This window comes from Agelaius tricolor, unplaced genomic scaffold (assembly GCF_023055355.1).
Source record: "Agelaius tricolor isolate 1412-34295 unplaced genomic scaffold, bAgeTri1.0.p SCAF_7, whole genome shotgun sequence".
NCBI classification, from domain to species: Eukaryota; Metazoa; Chordata; class Aves; order Passeriformes; family Icteridae; genus Agelaius; species Agelaius tricolor.
In genome coordinates, this window is record NW_027269267.1 from 20,551,549 (window position 1) to 20,573,081 (window position 21,533).

At 40.6% G+C, this 21,533-nt stretch overlaps 1 protein-coding gene across 1 annotated transcript in view; it reads right to left on the reverse strand.

Annotated features, from left to right (window-relative positions):
* Positions 1 to 227: 227 nt before the first annotated feature.
* CLCN4 (chloride voltage-gated channel 4) overlaps positions 228 to 21,533 on the reverse strand; it is a 42,002-nt gene continuing 20,696 nt past the window's right edge. Inside the window, exons 5-12 of the mRNA XM_071430556.1 lie at positions 18,810 to 18,932; positions 17,062 to 17,268; positions 16,890 to 16,970; positions 15,822 to 16,367; positions 13,642 to 13,828; positions 10,283 to 10,681; positions 5,428 to 5,644; positions 228 to 4,046 (exon numbers count right to left, since the gene is read on the reverse strand). Of these exons, the coding sequence (XP_071286657.1) occupies positions 3,956 to 4,046; positions 5,428 to 5,644; positions 10,283 to 10,681; positions 13,642 to 13,828; positions 15,822 to 16,367; positions 16,890 to 16,970; positions 17,062 to 17,268; positions 18,810 to 18,932 (1,851 nt within the window). The 3' untranslated portion in view covers positions 228 to 3,955. The remainder of the gene's footprint in view (positions 4,047 to 5,427; positions 5,645 to 10,282; positions 10,682 to 13,641; positions 13,829 to 15,821; positions 16,368 to 16,889; positions 16,971 to 17,061; positions 17,269 to 18,809; positions 18,933 to 21,533) is intronic.

Below are 21,533 nucleotides of genomic sequence, written 5' to 3' on the forward strand. Positions count from 1 at the left end.
TTTTCTCTGAAAATAAAATAGCCAGCTATCAAGACTGATTCTCTGAAGTCCACTGCATGAACTTTACTAACTCCCTTCTTAATATTACCTAACCTATAATTTAATTGGATATCCTAGATCCCTAGAACTCAGGCTTGAATTATCCCTGTGAGTGAGAAAACGAAAGATAAAAATCATAGAGACTTTAAGTTAAATTATTTTCTAATTAATAAGATAGCCAAGAAATATTTCCAGTACTGTAAGTCAGTTTTATTTAAAAAATAGAGTCCAAACATTGTTTTCATAAGGTGCAACAGATACACTGTTTTCTACAATTAAAAAAAAACTCAAAACAACAAACAGAGCCAAAGCAAAACTACAGTCATAAATACAGTGTCATTCAAACATGGAATCAATGAGTCTTCTGTAATCCTTAAACATTCTTTTTCTGCTTCTTCAAAGCATAAGAATTAATAATTAGTGTCACTGGGACAGCCAAAGGGTCTTTCTAATGTCATCCATTTCTGTACTTTATTATTAAACTTTCCGGTACAGATTGCTTCAAGTACACATCAGAAGCTGAATGTAACTTAACACAGTTCATGCAAAACAAAGGTACAATACTGAACCTCCATCATTCAAAGATTTTTATTCCCCTGTTTATTTTAGTTGGGCATTTTTGAAGGCCAACTGCTTGAAGGACTGAACTGAGGTTGCATAATTCAGCAGTATATACTAAAATACTCACCTAACTCAGATTGATAATGCTACGTGACTACCTTGAGCTCTACAAACTCAAACAAATAGGGCTGAGATCTGGGCCTCTTGGAGTCTATTCAGTACCTTCTGAAACAAATTTTGGAATACAGATGGAAAACAGTGCCTGATAATGGGCTTATTAAGGGGAAATAAATCATTACATCATAACTGCATTTTTTGAGATAAGCATGTTATTAATTTATATTAAGAGTGTTCCCTTTCAGACACCAGTGTGGAGAGCAATAAAGGCTGTAGCATGGAGGAAGTTTTCTATTTAGCAAAGTCTGTCCTGTCTCAAAGCCCTCCATGTCATTCTAGCATCAGCCTCAGCCTTGATGATAACACCAAGCAGCTGAAGTTAGCCATGAGTGTGCCATTCCTGGACAGCCAGATAGCAGCCCCTGCTCTGGTTTAACATCTTTTGAACAGACACTGGAACAAGGAGCAGCACTACATGGTTACATTTAAAGCTTTCCATCTAGAGAGGAATGTGTTTGACAGAAGAGAGCTGCACACCCATTCACCTGCCTTTTACTTGGGTGGTAGTCCAGGGTCAAACTGCATTCACAACAACTACATAAATCTCAATTCCTTCTGCTTGCTACAAATCACCATGTTGGTTTTTTGGATCTTGTTTTTAAGTCCTGAGGGCTCCTCCTAAGTAGTCTAATAAGGCAAGGCAACAAGCTATCACAGGGGTGACTTGGTTTCAGTAAATCAGGCCTCTGGGTATTAATGGGAATTAACCACACAAGTCCATGCCAATGCATAACCACAGATTGAGTTTAACCTGATAAGACAAGTTAATACATATGTGAATTTGTATTCACAGCCAGATTAACCTCAGTTAAGCAAGTCCATGTCTTTTTCTCATAAAATTATAATGTTTTTCAGTGTTGATACACTGTATTGGTTGCTGTTAGCAAACATGGAAAGTAGAATATGGTCCTACAGTTTTAATCCAAGAATGAGATTGCTCTCAAAAATCAGCCTTTTTAGCTTAGTCTACATCCCTTAGATTCTAGAAGTTATGGGTAGAGACTGACAATTGTATAAAGCCCCATTTGGATTCAGTTGTGGGAATGAACTGATTTTATGATGGCTTCTCTGTTCAAATGAGGGAATCTAGTGTTTATGAGCATTGTTATTGACTTGGTTGGCTTTTTATGAGTTCAGCTGCTGACAGCTTCACAGAAAAATGTAAGAAATAATCACATTATGTACTATTTCCTATTTTCAGAGGAAAGAGGTGCTCAGTCCTATAGTTTACATGGTGTTACCTTTTAAATAATACATTGTACTGCAGCTGTGCAGTTAACAAAAAGTATACATTGAAATATTTATGGGCTTTGGCCAGAGCTACACATCTTTATGTCAGTCTGTTGCAAACACCATTGTTAGGTGGAGTACTTAACAGATTAAAATTCCCTCTACTTCCGTTTCTTTAACTTCAGCAATTCAGGCCATACTCTGTGTGAATGCAGTGGGACACAGGCCAGAAGGAAGCAGGGTCACCAGAGATAAGGGGAGGATTTTGTGACATAGAACTTCAGCATCCAACTCAGGGTGCACCTGAGCAGTTCAGGGACACAACAATCGTGCACATTGCCCACATGTTAAATCAACAGTCTGGGTTTGGGCTGGGGTGAGCAACAGGCTGTTCTGGCATGGAAGGTCATCTCTGCCCATGAGAAGCATCCAAACACCACCAGTTATCTGGGTGAATTTGAACAAAAATACCAGAGATCTTAGATGCCTAAATGAAGGGACCAGGAGGTCTGAAGGGGATTCAGAGCACAACCTTTCTCCAGTCTTTAAGTTTGCATCTATAAAGCAAGGGCAGTGTGAATTATGTGTTACAGAGAGTACAATTTGGTATTCTGTTACTGATAGCAGTACTGACTAAAGGGTTGACCCTCTTTATCTCACAGAGGACCAGAACAAGGGTTTAGGAAAATTTAACATTTTTACCTGAGTGACTTAGAGGTCTCTACCAGGGTCTGGTAAATCTTGTGTTCTTGGTGCAAACAGATAAATACTTAAAGCTTTCCTATGATCATTTGCATTCTCAGTCCCTCTGATCTTATCCAGTCACAGTTCTGTGGAGAGGAATTCCACAGTCCTATGACTGACAAGTGCATAAAAAGTCAATCTCTTACAGAATAAGTGTCTATGACTGTTAAATTAATTTCAGCCATCTCTTGGCAGATACAGACAAATGCCAAGAAAGAGCAATGACAAAAAGGACCTAAGTGGACAACCAAGAATCAATGCAGAATGTCATTCATTTGTGAAAAATTGTGATGTACATAAGGGAAGACAGTGAGGGATTCAATCTCTTGTCACTAACACTGATGAGAGACAGATACCACTGTCCTTTTCTTTTAGTGCTTTTGAAAACTATTTTATGGGCTTCTATGTTTTTTCCAGTTACCACAGCAAACCACAAAATACTAAGTTTTACAGTACTTGTATGCAAAATTGCATAGAGAGATAATAAATTCTTACAAATAAATCCCATTTCAACATTTATAAGGGAAAGCTGGTTGACAGAAATGCTAAGCAGTATAAAATTCAAAAGACTAAAGCAGGGAGCAAGGGACACTATATTTTAAAGTGATTTGAGGCATAATCTTACTCTTTTCTTAAGACTTAACTCCAGTCTTGATTCATTAAACATTTACAAAATAAATGAAGATGACAAAGTCTTTCATTTAAAAATATGACAAATTTTTTTCGTCATGAAAATGGTATAACTCAGTAGCAAACAAATAGCCATGATTCCAGTAACAAAAGCAACTGACATTACTCATCTACACTCAATGGCTTGGAACACAAACCTTTCTATCTCTTAGCTGCTTGTACATGAACAGTGTCTGCTACTCTTCACACCTGCCTCAGGAGTTACTGTGACCTTGATGCCTCCCAGGGGTGCCCGTGGCTCTTTCTCTCTAAGCCCCGCATCACTTACCCCCACCAGCGCTCCAACTGAGCTCTGGGGAACCTCATTAAGGAAACACAGCTTGCTCACAGCTTCTAAACTGCCTCCCTCATTAAATAAGTGCTGTCCTGCATCCACTCCCTCTGTCAGAGGCATATCAGGCCATTCCTCATATACGTTACCTTTTTCTCTTTAAGCAAGATGAAACAGCAAACACAGCCTTCGTGTTAATCTAGAAGGGATTCCTGCGGGGTTACTTTCTTCTTCTTTACCAGTCTAGTTAAACATGATAGATTCAGGGTCCTGGTTTGCCATTTGAGCCATATGTCTTAATACATCCTTTTTAGTTATGATACCCAGCAGCCTCCTATAGGAGAAAAGGAAGCAAAAGGTCAACAATCTCATATATCAGCCAGGTTTGTTCCCTGTTCAGCTGCAGAGACATTTTGTGAGTGCTTCCATACAGTACTGTCCATCTCCCATCTCATGTATTCCCCAATTATTACCTTTGCATAAAAGTATTCTCACCTCATGTATTTCTACTACCCCAGCCACGATAATTAAGTGAAATACTTTGGCTTATTACCTCTCATTATTGGGAACATGACTGAATGTGGAGCTACAAGAATTAATAACTGGTACCACAAAATAATAAGTATCTTTAGGTTCAGGCTGTGAGGACCAGCAGTCAAATCCAATGTATCAGTGCTTGGTAGTACACAGAGTAAGCTAAAGCACAGGGTTTCTGAAACTCTCACTGACAGCATAATTCCTTCAAATTTAAATGATAATTTCTCATTTATGTGAACCTAAATGAATTATATCTGTCAAGAAAGATGAGGCCTATGGGATGTCTGGCCCCAAGAGTCAAAAAATTCATAACCTTCAGTATTCAAGGGCTTTTTACTTCCAGTCCTTGAAGACCATTAGGCACTGAATATTGAAACTGTGTCATTGTTAATAGTTTTTCCACCTTTCATTTCACATAACTTCTAAAACTCCAGGTATAAATTTCTGAATCCAGGCACCTAAAATCAGAACCTTTATCTGTGTCCCAATAATGGTTCTTATTTTCTTAATGCTGAGGATACTGCATTGACAGTAACAACTGACATGCAATATTTTTGAATAACAAAAAGACTCTCTAACAGAAGAATAAATTTTAGTCTTCCACATTTGGAAGTGATGGCTGTGGTTTGGCTATCCTGCTATCACTAGATCCTGGGATGAGCCATGATGCCCAAATATCTGAAATTCCATTGGAACTATGGAATGTTATGTCTAGTCCACTTGGTGCAGCTTTTTATTCCCCTAATTTCATGTTTGCCCACCTCCTTTGGCTGTTATTTCAGGGCCTTTAGTTTATACACCTTTCCATTATCCAATAAAGAAAGTTGAACAGAGTAATTTTCCTCCAGTGCCATCTTTATCACAATTTTCACAAACATCTAATCTAACTGGATGTCTCAAAATAGTATATTCTTTGCAAACAATACTGCTTGGCAGATCTGCCTCTGCTGAAAACTGAATGATAGTGGAAGTCAGAACAGTTTATTTTGTATTTATTTCTACCTTATCTAAATGAGAATACACTAAGGATTTGGGGGAGCAGAATGAAATATAACACCCTGCAAGCACCATTTTGGTTCCGAGTCTGACTTCTGGAGACACATGGGTGAGGTTCCCTTATTCATCCATTCACAAAATAAGACAAAATAAAAATGTTCACTTGACTGTCAGCTACTCACCCACTGCGGGTCACCAGACACTGCCGGAGCCCAAGCTTTCTGAAGATATCCACCACAGTTTCCATGGGCGTGTGGTCGGTGACGGTGAAAGGGCTCAGGTTGAGAATTCTCCGCAGTTTCAGTGGGTGGGGACTGTTGGGTGGCACTTCTGGGGGGTCCTCGGTGAAGTACACGATGGAGTTGCTCACCACCCCATCCTGACGCTGTCGCGCGTTCTCTGTACAGCACAAAAATTGGGGCAGATAGTGAATTAAGTTTGGTAATTAAAAAGAATCACTCCTTAGGAAAGCAAGGTTTGATTTTGTCTTTAATGTACTGAAGTCCCAGAAATGTGGGTCTCTGAGTAATCTTGAATTTCTTTGAGCCATCACTCCCTCAAAGCAAATGTGGTATTTTTATGAGCACATATTTTTCCTTGGTTGGGATAATGCTTTTCTGAATAGATATGCAGCTCATTGCATTCACAAACTTCACTAATCCAATTTCTGTCAAATTCAAATCACTGTATGTAATTTCCTCTATTGTGAGAATCACAACAGAAACTTTATTACATGTCTGAAGGAGTGGAGTCAACAGCTGTGTAAGATCCCAGCTGGCTTGGAGCAAAACTTTGCAGTGGATTTGGGAAAATGTGGACATGGTGAATGGATTTATGAACACAAAGCTGGGGAAAGACAAATTCACATTCCAGGGATCCAGGGGTGGTGTGGGTGTTTTTCTAGATCAGCACACCTCGCTGGCATGCAGGGTAAACTTTGTGGGTTTACACTTAATGCCTTATTTAGCTTGCATATCTAGATTTTAAAAAGGAAAAATAAATTAGATTCCTACTTAAAGGAAAATAGTAAAGGGACGAAAAATATAGCAGTAAACAGCCCATATGTGACCATTTTCAGAAGTTCAAAAGCTATCATTAATACTTGGATCAAACTACAAACTGAACATTATTACATCTGGAGTTTGCATGATCAGTATAAGCCTTCTACTTAAAGCATGCCCCAAGACTTACCACTGGAGTACTTTATTTTCTTTGTAATATTTACCTCATCTCTACTCAACATTACAGGGTATAAACATTATATGAGACAGATTTCCAAATGACAGACTTTTCACTCCCCAGAATAAGCATATCATGTGTTTGGCTCTGAGGGTTTAACTTTTTGTTTTTTTAATAAATCCTTGGAAATAGTTAAATTATTACTTTCAATTAACATAGGCTGCTTCTGCTCTTGAACTCATACTCCAAGCATATGTAAATATTCTTGGAACTCTCTGCCATCAATCAGAGTGAGAAACCTGCTCCTGTGACTTGTAATGTAGACAGTGATGGTTTCCAACATGTTTCAGCTGCAATTTTTTTTACATTTAACGATCAGTGTCTTGTAATATTTCTGGAACTGGAGCAGTGCTGGCTCAACCCTAACATCAGTACAGTACGTGATTCTCAACCTTCTCACCCCACATATTACAAGCCCTATTGCAATTTAGAGGAATGATGTTAGTTTTGTCTCAGCTTGTTTCAATTCATACATCCAATTTCAAGTGTGAATATGTCTGCATAGTTCTTTGATACATGATCTGTGCTAAGAGGTAACATTAATCAAACTGAAGGTAACTCCCACCCTTTGATAAAAACCTTTGACAGCTAGGTATTTCCTTCCCAAAGCTGCACCCTAAGAAATAGGGCCAAGCATTTTGGTTACCACATTGCTGTTCCCAAGGCAGCAGTGACCCTGAACAGCAGTGATTAGCCAAAACCATGATTTCACTCTTCCATGTCAAACACCTCTCTAGAGAAATTTGAATGATGTAGTACTATGGAGTCAATTCAGCGGCATCAGAAAAATGGTGGATTTTGTATGTAGTCTCACTGGATGGGGGAGTGGGAGTAAAGGTAAAATAGAAGAGCAGATAATTTTTGCAGTCAGTGGGTAAGAAAAACAGATACAGATTAACAGAAAGAGCAAAGCAAATGGATGACAATGTCTGGTTTTACAGAGCAATCTATGCAGGCTCTTGTCATAGCTAGAGAGTGAATTAATTCTCCCAAATGTGAAACAGCCTCTCATATTCAGGGGTTCACATTTCACAGCCTCTATCAACTATGTTGATCTCTCAACTCCATACTGGAAAAAGCATATTATACAGGCCACCTGGCTATTGTCCAAGCCTCTGCCTTTTGCATGGTGCCTCTGGAGCTGGCCAAATTTAAGAAAAGCTTTACAGTGTCAAAACCCTCTCTCTGTAAGACTGTAAAGTAGATGTCATCTAAAATGTAGACACCTCTTCCCAGAGGGTGACTCTGCCACCCCAGCTGCCTACCTATCCAACGAGGATCAATGGAAGGACACAATCCTCCTGAGGATGCTGCTGAGCAATTGGAAATGGTATTGCCATTCACTTTACAGGTATTTGATGCACTTATAGAGCATGGTCCACTCAGTAGGAAAGAAATTATGTAGGGGTAAATAATGAGGCAGATACCTTTGTGGGAATGGGTATTTGATGGAAGACTCAGCAGCTATTGCCTTCATCCTAGAAGGCAGGTGTGTGAGGGACTTGGAGTATTTCTCCAGAGTATGCCCTGGACCACGATACTACTGATGCACAATTAATTGGGCCTGCGAAAGAAGCTGAAATTCTTGATTGAAACCATGTCTCTATGAAGTGCAAATTGTTCTTATGTAGAGGTACCAGAGTTAGCTCAAAGTGAGGAGGCATTCTGCAGGGCACAATGCAATGAGAAAAGAGATACTGGTGAAAGAAGAGATACTGGAGTGGGCCTGACTCTGCTTTTGGTAAGACCTCACTCCCTGGCTGAAGTGCTGCATGGATGGGGCTTATGCTGTTCTGAGATGTAGCTCCAGTATCTCTGTCAGGCTGAGCAGGTGAATCTGAACAGGTGAATCAGAGATGCTTCACCTTGTGTGATATTTCTGTCTTGGTAAGCAAGTTTATGGCTTAAGGAGAATCGGTGCAATGGCTCCATGCTCACCACCATGAAGCAAGCTGAGGTGGAGGTTCAGAACACATTAGCTATCCTTGTGGTAGTGATCAACAATGCCAACTCTGAAATTCAGGCAAAGCAACTTCAGAGAAAGAGGATTAGCAATCAAAAGTTGCTAGCATGGTTTGCCCTGCTCTGTACTGGAATCATATACTGTGTCTTTCGAAACCAAAACCAGATTTTAAGTCACAAGGACACAAACCATACTGGAAAGATTAACCATTTATCATAGTGTCAGCACAGAATGATAGCACTCACACTCAGCCCAAGGTGAAAAGAGTTACCACTGGTGGCTGAGGATTTTAGAAGAACTTATCAATGCGTGTAAAAATTAAATTTTAAATCTAAGTTCTGTCTCATTATCTATAAAAGATGCTCTTAATTAGAACTGATCAGGAGACAGTACCTTTTCCACTGAAAAATGCAGATGTCAAACAATTTTTGAACAGGAAAGCATTTTGATCTAAATGTTTACTGAGTTTAATTTTAACTGATTTCTTTGTTGTCAGTTCATAGCCTGACATTTTCTCACATCTTCTGGCAAGCCCATTCAGCCACACTGCCATTTATGACCTGAAACAAATTACTCAGTTCCTCAAAGTTCTTTGACTGACTTCAAGCAGCCTCTGATCTTTCTGATTTTAAAGTGAGGGCTCTTCATCTTCAGTCCATGCCATTTTCCCAAAGAAATACCTTCCTGAAAAGGAGGTGCAAAAGACTATTAACTTAGGAAGGCACCAAGTGTTAAAGCCATAACATGGCATGAGCAGTATGAAAGACAGAACCAGGGTAGGCTAAATACATCTAAAACATGTGCTTTAAAGACTTCAATATTTGTTTTAGATTTGTGGGAACTGAGCTGGAAAGTGACCTTCAAAAATAACCCAAATTTTCCATTTATTAATTTTCTTGTTTGAAAAATATGTGAATTTCCATCAGAGACAACAGCTTTTTTAAGGTGCCTGAACAACAGGGATGAAACAAAACCATGCAGAGAAGAATAATTCCAAGTCAAGGATATTTGGATATACCAGACATTCCACTCCCCTGCAAAGTACAAGGCAAGATGGCATCTTGCCTGCCTGCCCAGCTGGCCCTCAACACCACAGGACTGCCAGAAATGGGAGCAGACAGTGGGTCAGCCTTGCAGAGCTCTGCAGTTCTGGATGCCCTGGGTCCAGAAAAGGTGAAAAAACTTGCTTTTATCCAATACACTTCTTCTTCAACCCCCACTGTCATCAGATCAACCAGGAAAGAACCTGACAGTCAAAATCTTTAGTGACCTGGACTTGGACTCTCAGGCAACCAGCCAGCTATCCACTGGATTCCAGACAAAATTCACCCATCTTTACTAAAAAAATATTGTGCACTGAAAACTTTCCACCTGTAGCACTAGAGGCCTGCATGTAAGGAAAAACTGAGACAGAACAACAGAAAGGAGCACAGGCTATTTCATCACTGGGGGACCAAAGTTCATGACTGCCCCAGCCCATTCTGGAAGCCCATGGAGAGGGAAAGAAACTGACCACTACACTGACTTTTGGTCTGGTTCTGACAAAAATTCTGGCATATGAGTTGAGTTTCTCTCTGTTGTCTCTAGAAGAATTTCATTTTACTCTTTTGAGTGACAGCACAATTAAGCTCACAAAGGTCAAGCCCACAAAATTCTATCAGGTGGTGTGATGCAATAGAAAAGCTTCCATGTCCTAGTAACTAGCAAAAGATTTGAAGAGAAAGTTAGATTTGGTGCTTGTTTATCCATTCTTCAAGGTGAATAACACTGTTAACCTCCTATCTTGTCCAAACTCCTTTCAAAACCAATCTTTTGGACATTGACACTCTACTCACTTATTGCAAGGATCAGCTCTCGTCTCTGTGCAAATCCAATAAGTCTCTCTGAGTCTTTGGAAACCACCACTGGGAAGCCATTGTAATCAGTCTCTTTGATCAGGGTCTCCACGTCCTCCACGGTCATGCTGTCCTGGGTCAGCACGGAGAGAGGCGCCTCGCCCCGCCTCGGCCGCATCACGTCCGTGGCCAGCGTGCGGTGGGTGAACTCGTCCTTCACGTCCAGGAAGGGGTAGCCATTCAGGTGAATGTGAGCTTCATAGATCCCTTCTTTCCCAAAGGCATCTGCCACCCACTTGCTTGTGACAGCTGCAGCCATAAGAGGTACAATGTACTCCAGGCCTCCCGTTAGCTCAAACATAATGACCACCAGGGAGACTGTCATTCGAGTAACGCCACCTGCCAACAAGGAGAAGACTCAAGTTTCTCTCAGTGCTGGTATACATACTAAGCAACTCACTTATAGCTTTGAGCCTTACACTCAAAAATGCATGTAATTATTTATGCTGAGTACTTTGCCCTTATACTCTTAGGCTTGTTTCTCTGCAGAAAGGTATTTTTCATCTACTGCAATTTTCATCACAAAGGTTGAGGGAACTTGCTCATGCCAAAATTGCTAGCATTGAAAAGCAAACAGTGAATGCTAAAAGACAGAGCTTTAAAACCAGAAAGGATGCCAAAAAAAATCAGCTTTAATGGATACTTGAGAAAGTAAAACTGAATCCTGCTGTTAGCCCTCTAAATGACTCCTAGAATCAGTTAAGTGCCATGGCTGAGGCAGGTAGGAACGTGGAGAGGTGGCCTTCACACCAGCCTGTCTATTGCAGTCATATTGAGGAGAAAACTGAGCATTATCTTTGGGCACAACATGGTTACAAAATCCTACCTTGGAACAGCTTAGGGCCACTGCAAGAGCATGTTACAGCTTGGATATCCCTATAGTAATTCAGTTTGAACTGAGTACAACTTGGTTTGAGGCCATCCAGGCATGCAGCCACAGGCAGGGCTGTAGCTGTATTTTTCAGTGTAGTCTTTCCATATTAATTTCATAAGCAAGTTCCTCACTCCTTCAGTTTACATTAAAGGATAAAAATGATCACATAACTGAGGACAAGTGTGTATGTATCTCTGAATTATTAGGTAACATTTCTTTGCCTCTGTTCAAAAGGTAAATGTAAAATAAATCTGCTATTTTTAGGGCTCAAAATACAGCCCCATTTTAGATGAGAAAAATCAGAAACAGGTCATTAAAAGATCTTTTTATCTAGCAGCATACAGAAATATTTGATTGTTGATTACTTAACACTATGATCCAGATATGAATTTCATCTGAGGAATGCCTTAAACTTCTGACTGTGAAAAGCTGAGAGCAAATACCAGAGTAAGGATCATTTAATACTCCATTTCTCTTACTTCAGGCAAGACAGTCTTTGGTACAGAACAGCTTAAGTACAAGCTGTGACCCTTCTACTGTATTTCTCACCACACTATTAAAAACTACTGCACCTTAATTTGGACCTTTTAAAAGAGGAAGAAATTGCAGCCTCACCTTGTGTGTGCAGTTTGGGGCATTACAATATTTTTAAAAAGGCATTAAGCTATTAGAAACCATCCAAAGGAGGGCCACTAGGATGATGAAGTGCCTGAGGGGGAAGCCTTTTGTGGAGTGGCTGAGGTCACTTAGTCTGTTAAACCTGGAGAGGACTAAGGGGAGACCTCATTCTGGTCTACAGCATTCTCACAAGGGGAAGCAGAGGGGCAGACACTGATCTCTTCACTCTTGTGACCAGTGACAGCTGACCCAAGGGAATGGCCAGAAGTTGTACTGGGGAGGTTTAGGTTGGATATCAGGAAAAGGTTTTTCACCCAGAGGGTGTTGGGTATTGGAACAGGCTCCCCAGGGAAGTGGAAAAGCACCAAGCCTGACAGAGGTCAAGAGGTATTTGGACAATTCTCTTGGGCCCATGGTGTGATTTTTGGGGTGGTCCGTGCATGGGCAGGATTTGGACTTGATGATCCTGATTGGTCCCTTCCAACTCAGAATATTCTATGCTTCTATAATTCTATGCTGACTAGCACATCATCTGCAACATCATAGCCAAATTTTGTGCATTATTTATTTAATGAATATTAAGATAATTTACTGTAAAGAGGAAGTGCTTTACTTGTTTGGACAGTAAAATTCATCCCAACTTTTTTTAAACTGTCTTCACTGCAGTGGGTGTTCACATCCAAAGGGATGACCCAGATTGCCTTTATAACCTCTAGATAAAACCAGGCCCTTTTGAGGCCAAATTCATCTGTTCATTTGCCTGGTTTTGGACGTGTATTGGCAGATGAGACTGATCTTTCCCATATCTCATTTTTCTGTTTTGACTGTGAGGGATATTAAGACAGTTAAGCTCAGGTGTTGATATCTACATTACAGAAATTACATTTTCAAGAAAATCCCACCCTTCATTGATCACACAAACGATCCTGCTTTTCCAATATGAGCATCCAAATCTGAAATTTTTCCAGCTCTTCCTTGAGTACATCTTAATTTCAAACCTACCCACTCACTTTACTGGTGTTTTATGCCTCTCCACTATTTTTTCATACACTGATGATGATATCAATAACAGCAACAAAAGGAGATAGAATATGCAAGTACACAAGGGGAAAGATATGATCAGGGAAAAACATGCTCGGATGGTATGCTTGTAACATTCTTCTTGTATCTATGGCTTGAAATTTTATATGTGAGGTATTTTTTAATGTTCTTGCTTTAATAGTTAACAGATCACTGCTGTTATATCCAATAAATCCTATTGATTGAGTGTAATCCAGCATTGGCTTATGATCAAAATGTAAACCAAAACACAGCTCAGTTGACCATAGCACGACACGCAGCCAATAAGACCCAGAATTTTTGCCTCTGTGTAGCTTAAAATTTAGCAAAAACTGGGATGTTTTCTTCCTGCACTGAGAGAGAGAGCACAGTCTAAACAAGCAAGTAGCTTTAGTCCAGTTACAGTGAATTTCATTACATCAAATGGAAAAAATGCAAGCAAAAGTACTCCTGCTTGGAAACCTGCAGCCTAACTTCAATTTGTTCTTTCCTTTTCTCTGCTTTTGGCAGACTACAAGGAGTAGACATCGATGACTGCAAGCCTTCCTGTTGCTGACTATCTGGCAGATCACTGGAGCAACCAGTAGAGGAAGCTGCCCATTCTTTAGCCCATCATGTCTTGATTTCAACTTCTGTTGCACCCAGAAATGCCAACACAAGCAGCTAACACCAACCCAGGGCCCTCCAGAGCATGTCCCCAAACACCAGTGTGGGTCACACACAAACCAATGACCAGCAGAGACCCTACCCAAGCAAGCTGCTGCTCCCACCATGGCATAAAGGCCTGGGGTGACACAGTCTGCCCCAGGTCTGCACCAGTTCCTGAAGATGATCCAGTCATGGTGGTGGTATGCCAGCTGCTCCACTCCAATCCCAACCATCCTGCCAGCTATGGCTCCAACAGCCATGCTAGGAATAAAAAGGCCTGAAGGGATCTGGAATGAAATACAGACATATGAGCACCTTGACAAAAATGGCAAGTATCAAACAATTTTAATTAACAGCAAGAGAACCAAGTTTCCATAGCCTCATGGCAGCCTACAGGGTTGATCCCCATGGTCTGACACAGTTTTCTGCAGTGACTGAGTTTATGTAGCTGCGCGTGTATTAATAGCTTTATAAAATGTTAGTGCATTTTTTAAAGAAATTTTGAATCCTATCTGCTGCATCCCACTGAATTAGGGAGATAAATGTTGTTTCTGAATAATAGTTTGCTTTTGAAGTCAAGACGTTCCTGGCTTTGCCTTTATTGCTTTCTCAGCAGGAGGTCAGGAGCTGCTGATGGTTCTGTCATAGGCTTGAGAATAAGCTTAACTGAAAACAACATCATGATTTCACCCTCTATCAGATGGAGCACTTTATGGTTTTATTACTACTTTTTCAGGCTAAATCAGACTAGATTTTAAATTAAATGTCAAATGAAGAATAAAAATTCAGAGAAAGGAGGCTGACTGCTCAGGGGCAACTAATTATCCATCTCAGTCTACAATATATTTTCCAGGAAGCTCTGTGAATCATAACTTTGTTTGCTATTCAGAAAAGTCACAAATCATCAAAAACAGTACTTAAATGAGAATGGAGGGGGAAAAAAAAGAGAATGAAAATGTACTTTGCCTTGGATAAGTGCATTTCCTCTTAGGAAATTTCCACTTAGATGTCAAGTGCACCAGCAAGTTAGAGATATATTTCCTGCTGGAGAAGACAACTCAGATCTGTGACAAGGGCTTGTATGCAGCTTTTGCTGTTTTCAGAAAGGAAAGACTATTATATCTTTTCAAGTCTGAAAATATACCTTGAGCCTCCTAGAGAACTTAACTAATCACCTCATCAGCACAGCCCAGAGGCATCTAGGGCTGATAACAGTGGGTGCTACAGCCCCCACCACACTGTGCTAACTTTGCTGATGCAGCTCAGTTGAGTCTTCTAGATTTAGTAGGTAAAGCTATTTGGTCTGTTCTTTTACAGACAGGTTGAAACTGTCAATTGCTTCTAACAATTTTTAAATATATAGGATAAATAAAGAATCACATTCTGAATAAAGAACCAAAGCTTTTCATGAACAAGCATAACAAAGGGCTGTCAGCCATAAATCGGTTTCTAGAGTGAAAGGCTACACTCAGTTCAAGTGTAGTGTTTAAGAGAAAGATGAGATACTGTAGTTTTGAGCATGGTATAAAATATAGTGTATAACTAAGAAAAGCTTCTCATTGTCTGCAGTCACCAGATCCACAAATAAATGCTCAGATAATGGGAGCTGTAGACAGACAGAACCTGTTTTTTATGTGCTCTATTAATCAGATATATAGAGTTCACCACAAACAGCTTGGTATATATGGAAAGCTTGGATAAATTGTTCTTGGACTTTTCATCACTCATTTATGGGGAGAAGGAGTTGCTGAAGGAAAAAGCTGCAAATCCAGAATATTCAAATGACACATCAGTTAGTCTTCTCGTTCATTCTCCATTTTTTTTCGAGCTACAGTGCTTAAAAATATTCAAAAATAGACCTTTTCAGGCACTTTTATATTTCTGTGATGCTCTAAATGTGTAAAATAGTAAATTTAAAATTATTACTTCCTTGAGTATAGCTACCTTGAGGCACATTAAGACATTAATCCAACAAGACAAACAACAATGTAAATAGCCCATATCCATGAGAGCCAAAAAACAGCTGCAGTGGGAATCATCTTGAAATTGCTTATTGGCAACAGCGGGTTTAAATTTCCACACCGATTTCATTTTCACTTAACAAAACCACAGAAGACTGGAAGGTGGAAAAGCATGGCTCAGTCCTGTGCTGCCACAGGGACGGTGCTGGCAGGGAGAGGAGCCAGCACCACCTCCACCTCAGGGACAGCCCCGTGGCTGGGGCAGGTCAGAGCCACTGAGAGCCCACGGCAACCCATCTGCGCCCGTGCTCCGATTTACCTTCATGCCGAAAGTGAATATGGTGATGACAATTTTGAACACCAAAGCCAAGGCCAGCTGCCACATGGCAGAGTAGACCCCAGGGCCAGCAGGTCTGTCGGGAATGTCATCCACGGGCCGGGTCATGTTGGGGTCGTTGATGTAGTCGCAGAGCTGCGAGGACTCCAGGGCCCCGCAGTCGTTGAAGAGCTCGGAGATGAGCTCGCTGGTGCTCCTGCGCGTGTAGGGGTTGGGGTAGGCGATGATGGCAGTGATGGCTGTTATCACAATCACCTCCAGCACTGGGTATTTCCCAAGCCTGGTGGTTTTCCTCCTCCTGCACCAGGCGATGTTGCACCGGATGAAGAGGGTCCCCCAGAGGCCGCCGAAGACGCCGAGCAGGATGAAGGGGAAGAGCTCGGCCATGTACCAGGGGGTGTGGTACTCCACGTAGAACAGCACCAGCCGGCTGTTTCCAAAAGGATTGATGGACCTCAGCGTGAAGGCAGCCACCAGAGCAGCAAAAAATGACCTCCAGAGGGTCTTCAGGGGAAAGTAGTAGCTCACCTAAAACCAAGCAAAGACCATAAACATTTCACTAAGTGTCACAGAGGGTGCTTCCTTTAACTACCACCACCATCTGTTTCATTTGATCTTACTGTGAGCACTAGACCTTACCACAGCCAGAACACGTTCACAAAGATATCAGAAAAGGCACTTTCAGATTTCATAAAAGAGGTAGGAACTAGTTTAAAATTGATAAATTTAAATCCAGAGTTGCTGCCTAGAGAGTATAAGAAATGCCTGACAGCTTGGTCCATGCATTAGCTAGCTAGAGGCTGGAGAAACCTCAGCAGAGGGATATATTTCCATACTGAGTCATCTAATTTGTTTTCAGAAAGCCAGTACCCTTCTGCTACTCAGATTATGCTAAAATACCTGGTTATTTCTTATTACTGGAAATCATAGATTATTTTTGTTATCGGGTAAAAAATAAGCACATAAATATTTGAAAAATAATGAGTAGTCTTGGAGAAAGGTATCAAATTGAAATATATTTACTGAAGCAAGTGAACTGCCAGGTCTCACCTCTTCCAGACTAAAAAGCACACCTCCAATTGGAGCCCCAAAGGCAACTGAAACTCCTGCAGCGGCTGCAGCTGAAAGTACCTACAAAGCAAATGTTTACATGGAAGGCATGAGTTGTTTGAAACCCTGAGTATCCAGACAGGGAAATTAAAAATTTATGAGCCAAACTCACCTCTCTTCTCTTTCCTTCATTCTTGCTGTACTTAGAGAAAAGGCTGCTGAAGAAGTTTCCACAGCAACAGGCCACATGGACTAATGGGCCCTCTTTCCCAAGGCTGAGGCCTGAAGACACCACCAGAACCAAGGTGACGGTTTTGATTAAAAGTGTCCATTTTCCCAGGTAGCCCCTAATAATGAACCCACTCAAGATGGTTTTTATCTGGAAAGCAGGAAGAACATGTTGAAAAGATGAAGAATCCTTTTCTACTCTGAACTTTCAAATGGAGTTAAAACTCCAGCAGAGTTTAAAAAGTTGCAGACTGCTTGAAAAGAGACAGTGATGGAGAGAAAGCAACTGTAGGTAGGGCAGCTTTCCCACAGCAATATCTGAGCAGGGGTTAAGCAGACCACACTTTTACTGCTGTTACGGGTGGTCCCCATAACAGGCAGTAAGGACTCTCACAGAGATCAATAGAAATATGAAACTCTTACATATCTCCTTGGCTTACAAGATCAGAGTTAAGCTGGATTTGAGTTTAACAAAGCAGAAAAAAAGCAAATAAACAACAACAGACTTTTTCCAGATAAAATGCACAAAAAATGTTCTAGATACTTGGAATCACTGTGCCATAAAAACATGCACATATTATGAAATGAGAAAGTCCAAAAGATCATATTTCTACACATTTTGTCTTAATTTTGCTAGTGAGTGGCTCAGAGAGCACAATGCATGTGCATGACACAAAAGCTGCAGGGTGGGATTTGGGTTTGGACTCTAGGCATGCAAATGGGCTGGAGCTGAGCCTCACCTCACACGAGGGATTTACCACTTGGAAACTGGCATTGTAGTTAACTATGAGAACTTTTTAAAACCACAAATATATCAAACACATAACAAAGACACACATAACTACTTTCAAACATGTAAATTATTCAAATATTTTAAATTATTTGTGGTGAGTTTTTTTGAAACATTTGGATGCTTTTCTTACAGATCAAGAACAAAAGTATGCCAAGATTTCTAAGCTTTGGGCTGTTAATTCTGTCTGCCACATTCCTAAACAATAATTCCAGTAGTTCCATAGCACTTTTAACAAGAGACTGCCCTGATTTCAAAGAGTTTTAATAACTCTGCTGGTTGAATTACAAGGTTCTTCATTTTACAGCTTAAATATGGACTGAGGCTCAATATGTAAAATATTGAAAACCAAGTAGATATTTTGGCTGCTATAATGTTGTTATGCTGGCACAATGCACATTACTCTGTCTTTAGTAAAACAATTTGCAAAAGACGTGCACCAGACACTTTTTAGGCATCCCAAATGATGGGCATCTTCAGCAGTTTAGGAAACCTTAGCTTTGTAGCCCACCCTCTTCTTTTTATTTCACTTTTATTTAGAGTCTAGCCTAGAAAATAACTGGTTTTGTAACTGGCCCAAGTAATTTCATCCTAGGAAAATTCTCTATAATCTTCTAGTGAGTATGTCTCTTGGAGATGTTGATTTTTCATTCATGCTCTGGCAAAGAACAACTACATGCATTAACCTGTCACAGTGACATATGAACACTTTTTACTATGAAAAACTTAGATGATCACCATAAAAGCATAAAAAAAAGGAATGAAGGCAGATGAGATGGAAAGACAATTTTCTTTGTTGCTATGCTATCTCATAGTACAGTTCTGGTATGGGAAAATGCAGTAATTTTTTTGTTGTTGTGGTTTGGGTTTTTTTGGATATTCATGCACAAAGGGAAACTCACCTCTGGGATTCCAGAGCCACAGGCATAAGGAGCAAACACTCTGACCAGGGAGACTGCCAGGAAAGCAAAACATAGAGCCCACATAATGTACAGAAAATAGTTTAGAATGTAAGCACTTGCACCCTAGAAAAATAACAGTAACAAACATTGTTAGACAAACGCAGATTGGCAAATCTCACACTTCTACTAGTGATCATGATGGCATGGAGCCTAATTTTTCATTTACATGGTAAGTGCTGCTTTTCCTCAGGAAGGACAAGTAGTTTTATATACTCCAACAATTTTATTACTCATGGAAAGAAGCAGCATACTAATAAATAACTAACCCAGTCCACACAGCCTGTTTGCAAGGTATCCAAATACCTTAAACTGAGCATCTTTCAAGCACTAAAAAATCCAACTAACCCACATAAAGTTCCAAAACATCAAACAAATGCATCATAAGGACAAAAGCAAGAGGCAATGAAAAGGCACCTAATGAAGGAATCTGCTGTGTTCATCCCATGGTGGGGGACAAGGAATGAGACCCTGCTAGGAATTTTTCTGAGGGCTGGTATTCAAAGGCCAGTTCTCCATGCAGATGCTGATTTTTCAGACAACATCCCTGTGTACATCAGTAGCAAGTCCAGTTCACAAACAGGAAGGGTAAAACCATAAAAAAATAATTTATTTCTATATAGTGCTGTCCACGATAAGGTTGAAAATAATTTGGAAACAGCATAGCTTGGCAGAACCCACTCACACACCTCAGGCTTATTACTGACTGGAATGATTTTAAAATATCAGGGCAAAAATTACTATCTTCAGACTGAATAGCTTTATTTTTCTAACAGAATGGGAATGCTAATGATCATTAACAATGGTTGACTGTGTAGTGCCCTGGTGAAAGCATAGTCAATAGTAACCTTCAAGTTTCTACCATTTTTCAATGCTCAAGTCAAAACCTTTGTTAAAATCTGCCTTGGAATACCTCTGCCTTTTCACATGCATATTTTTTTTAGATAAATTTCAAAAACCCACCTACATGGACAAAAGAGAATCTACTCAGCAGCATCAAATCAATACAAGGAGCTTAAGCCTTCAAACAATATCCTGTAGCAACATGACACTAGAGAATAAAAAACTGAGATGGAGCTCAGTGCATGAATTGGTATGAATCCTTCACCTCCAAGTGAACTCTTCCTACCGGATGCAATCCCAGCTGCTCAGGAGCATCAGGGCCCCTGCCTCTGCTCTGCAGGACGGCAGCCTGGATATCAACATTATGATAAATCAAGTAGGAAAACAGGCATTAATCAATTGTATCAGTTAACAGAGCTGGCCAAACCTTGTTCCCAGTCACAAAAAACTTAAGAGATGAGAAGTCTCCCTGTTTTCAAATCTGCAAGGAATCAACTTTTAACAGCATGGATGTTTGCTAGCTTCATTTTCCAGGTGTGTCCAAATGAAAATTCAGTAAGGACACCACTAACCCTTATCCTAATGGATGTATCTGGAAGAAGGGCAGTTTGTTAAGCTGGTGCTTGCTGAAGTGAGCAGCTGGCTTTGCTGATGACAGCAGGATGCTGAAGCAATACAGTGCTATCCCCCAGTGCCCTGAGACTGAGCAGTCATGGATCCCACACTGGCAGTGATTGACATCTGGCTGTGGTAACCAAGGGCCTTTGTTGCTACAGCTGAAGACAGTCTCGTGAATGTCTTCTCCTAGTGCTTTCAATTACAAACAGCTATGACAATATTTACTCTTCCTCCAGAGAAAACTCTGGATATCTTGCCTCAGGGCAAAATCCTCCTGTCAGTGTGAACCTGGAATACCTCCAAAGAAGGCCAACACCATTACAAAAATTTGGCCCTTCTAAGGTTGAGTAGAAGCTGTAGTTTTGCTTTTAAATTCACTGGAGAAAAATTAACTTTGTTTCCTTTTACTTCTTCTTCTTCTTTTGCATCTCAGAAGTCATAAGAAAACTCTGTCAGCTCGTTACTGCAGTCACACATACACCTACAGTGCTGTGGCAGGACCCCACAAGAGTCTGTATGGCCAGTTCAATCTTATCCCTTGGGACAACTTTCATTGTTACATTTGCCAGATATCTGGCATTCTGCAGGTTCAACTGCAACAGTGTCTATGATTAATAATATGAAAACCTTTGGGAAGTGAAGTAGCAGTAACTCACTATAGCAAATGGTTCATTTCTCATCCATTACATGCCATTACTAAGGCTCTGAATCAGTGAAAGTCTTGAGCATGTACACTGGAGTCAGAGGCTGAAGCAGATCACCAGCAGAGCTGATCCTGCTATGACCTTTCCCATGGCAGCTCAAAAGACTCACCCTGGAAGCAATAGTAATGGAGCAAGAAGGAAAACTGAGCAAAATTTTGTATTTTAGTTTGCAAGACCAAGCAATATTTCAGATCTGGTGTCAGTCCAGTTTAGATACAAATGGAACACAATTGAAAACAACCCTCACAAACTCAGACCACTGAAATAAACCTCATCCCTCAGGATGCTCTCCAATGTGTGGTTACTGCAGAGGCCCAGAGCCCTGCTCTGACTCCATGGGGATCTCACAGTTTGCAGACTCTCTCCTATGGATGTTACACCAGGGTGTGTCCTCAGGATTGGCAGGTTCAAGGCTGCAAAACTGAGAAGTGGGTTCCAGGTTTGGAGAGGCTTCCTTGTCCTGCAGCCCTCAGCTTCATGACAGAAAATCCAGAAGCCTTGG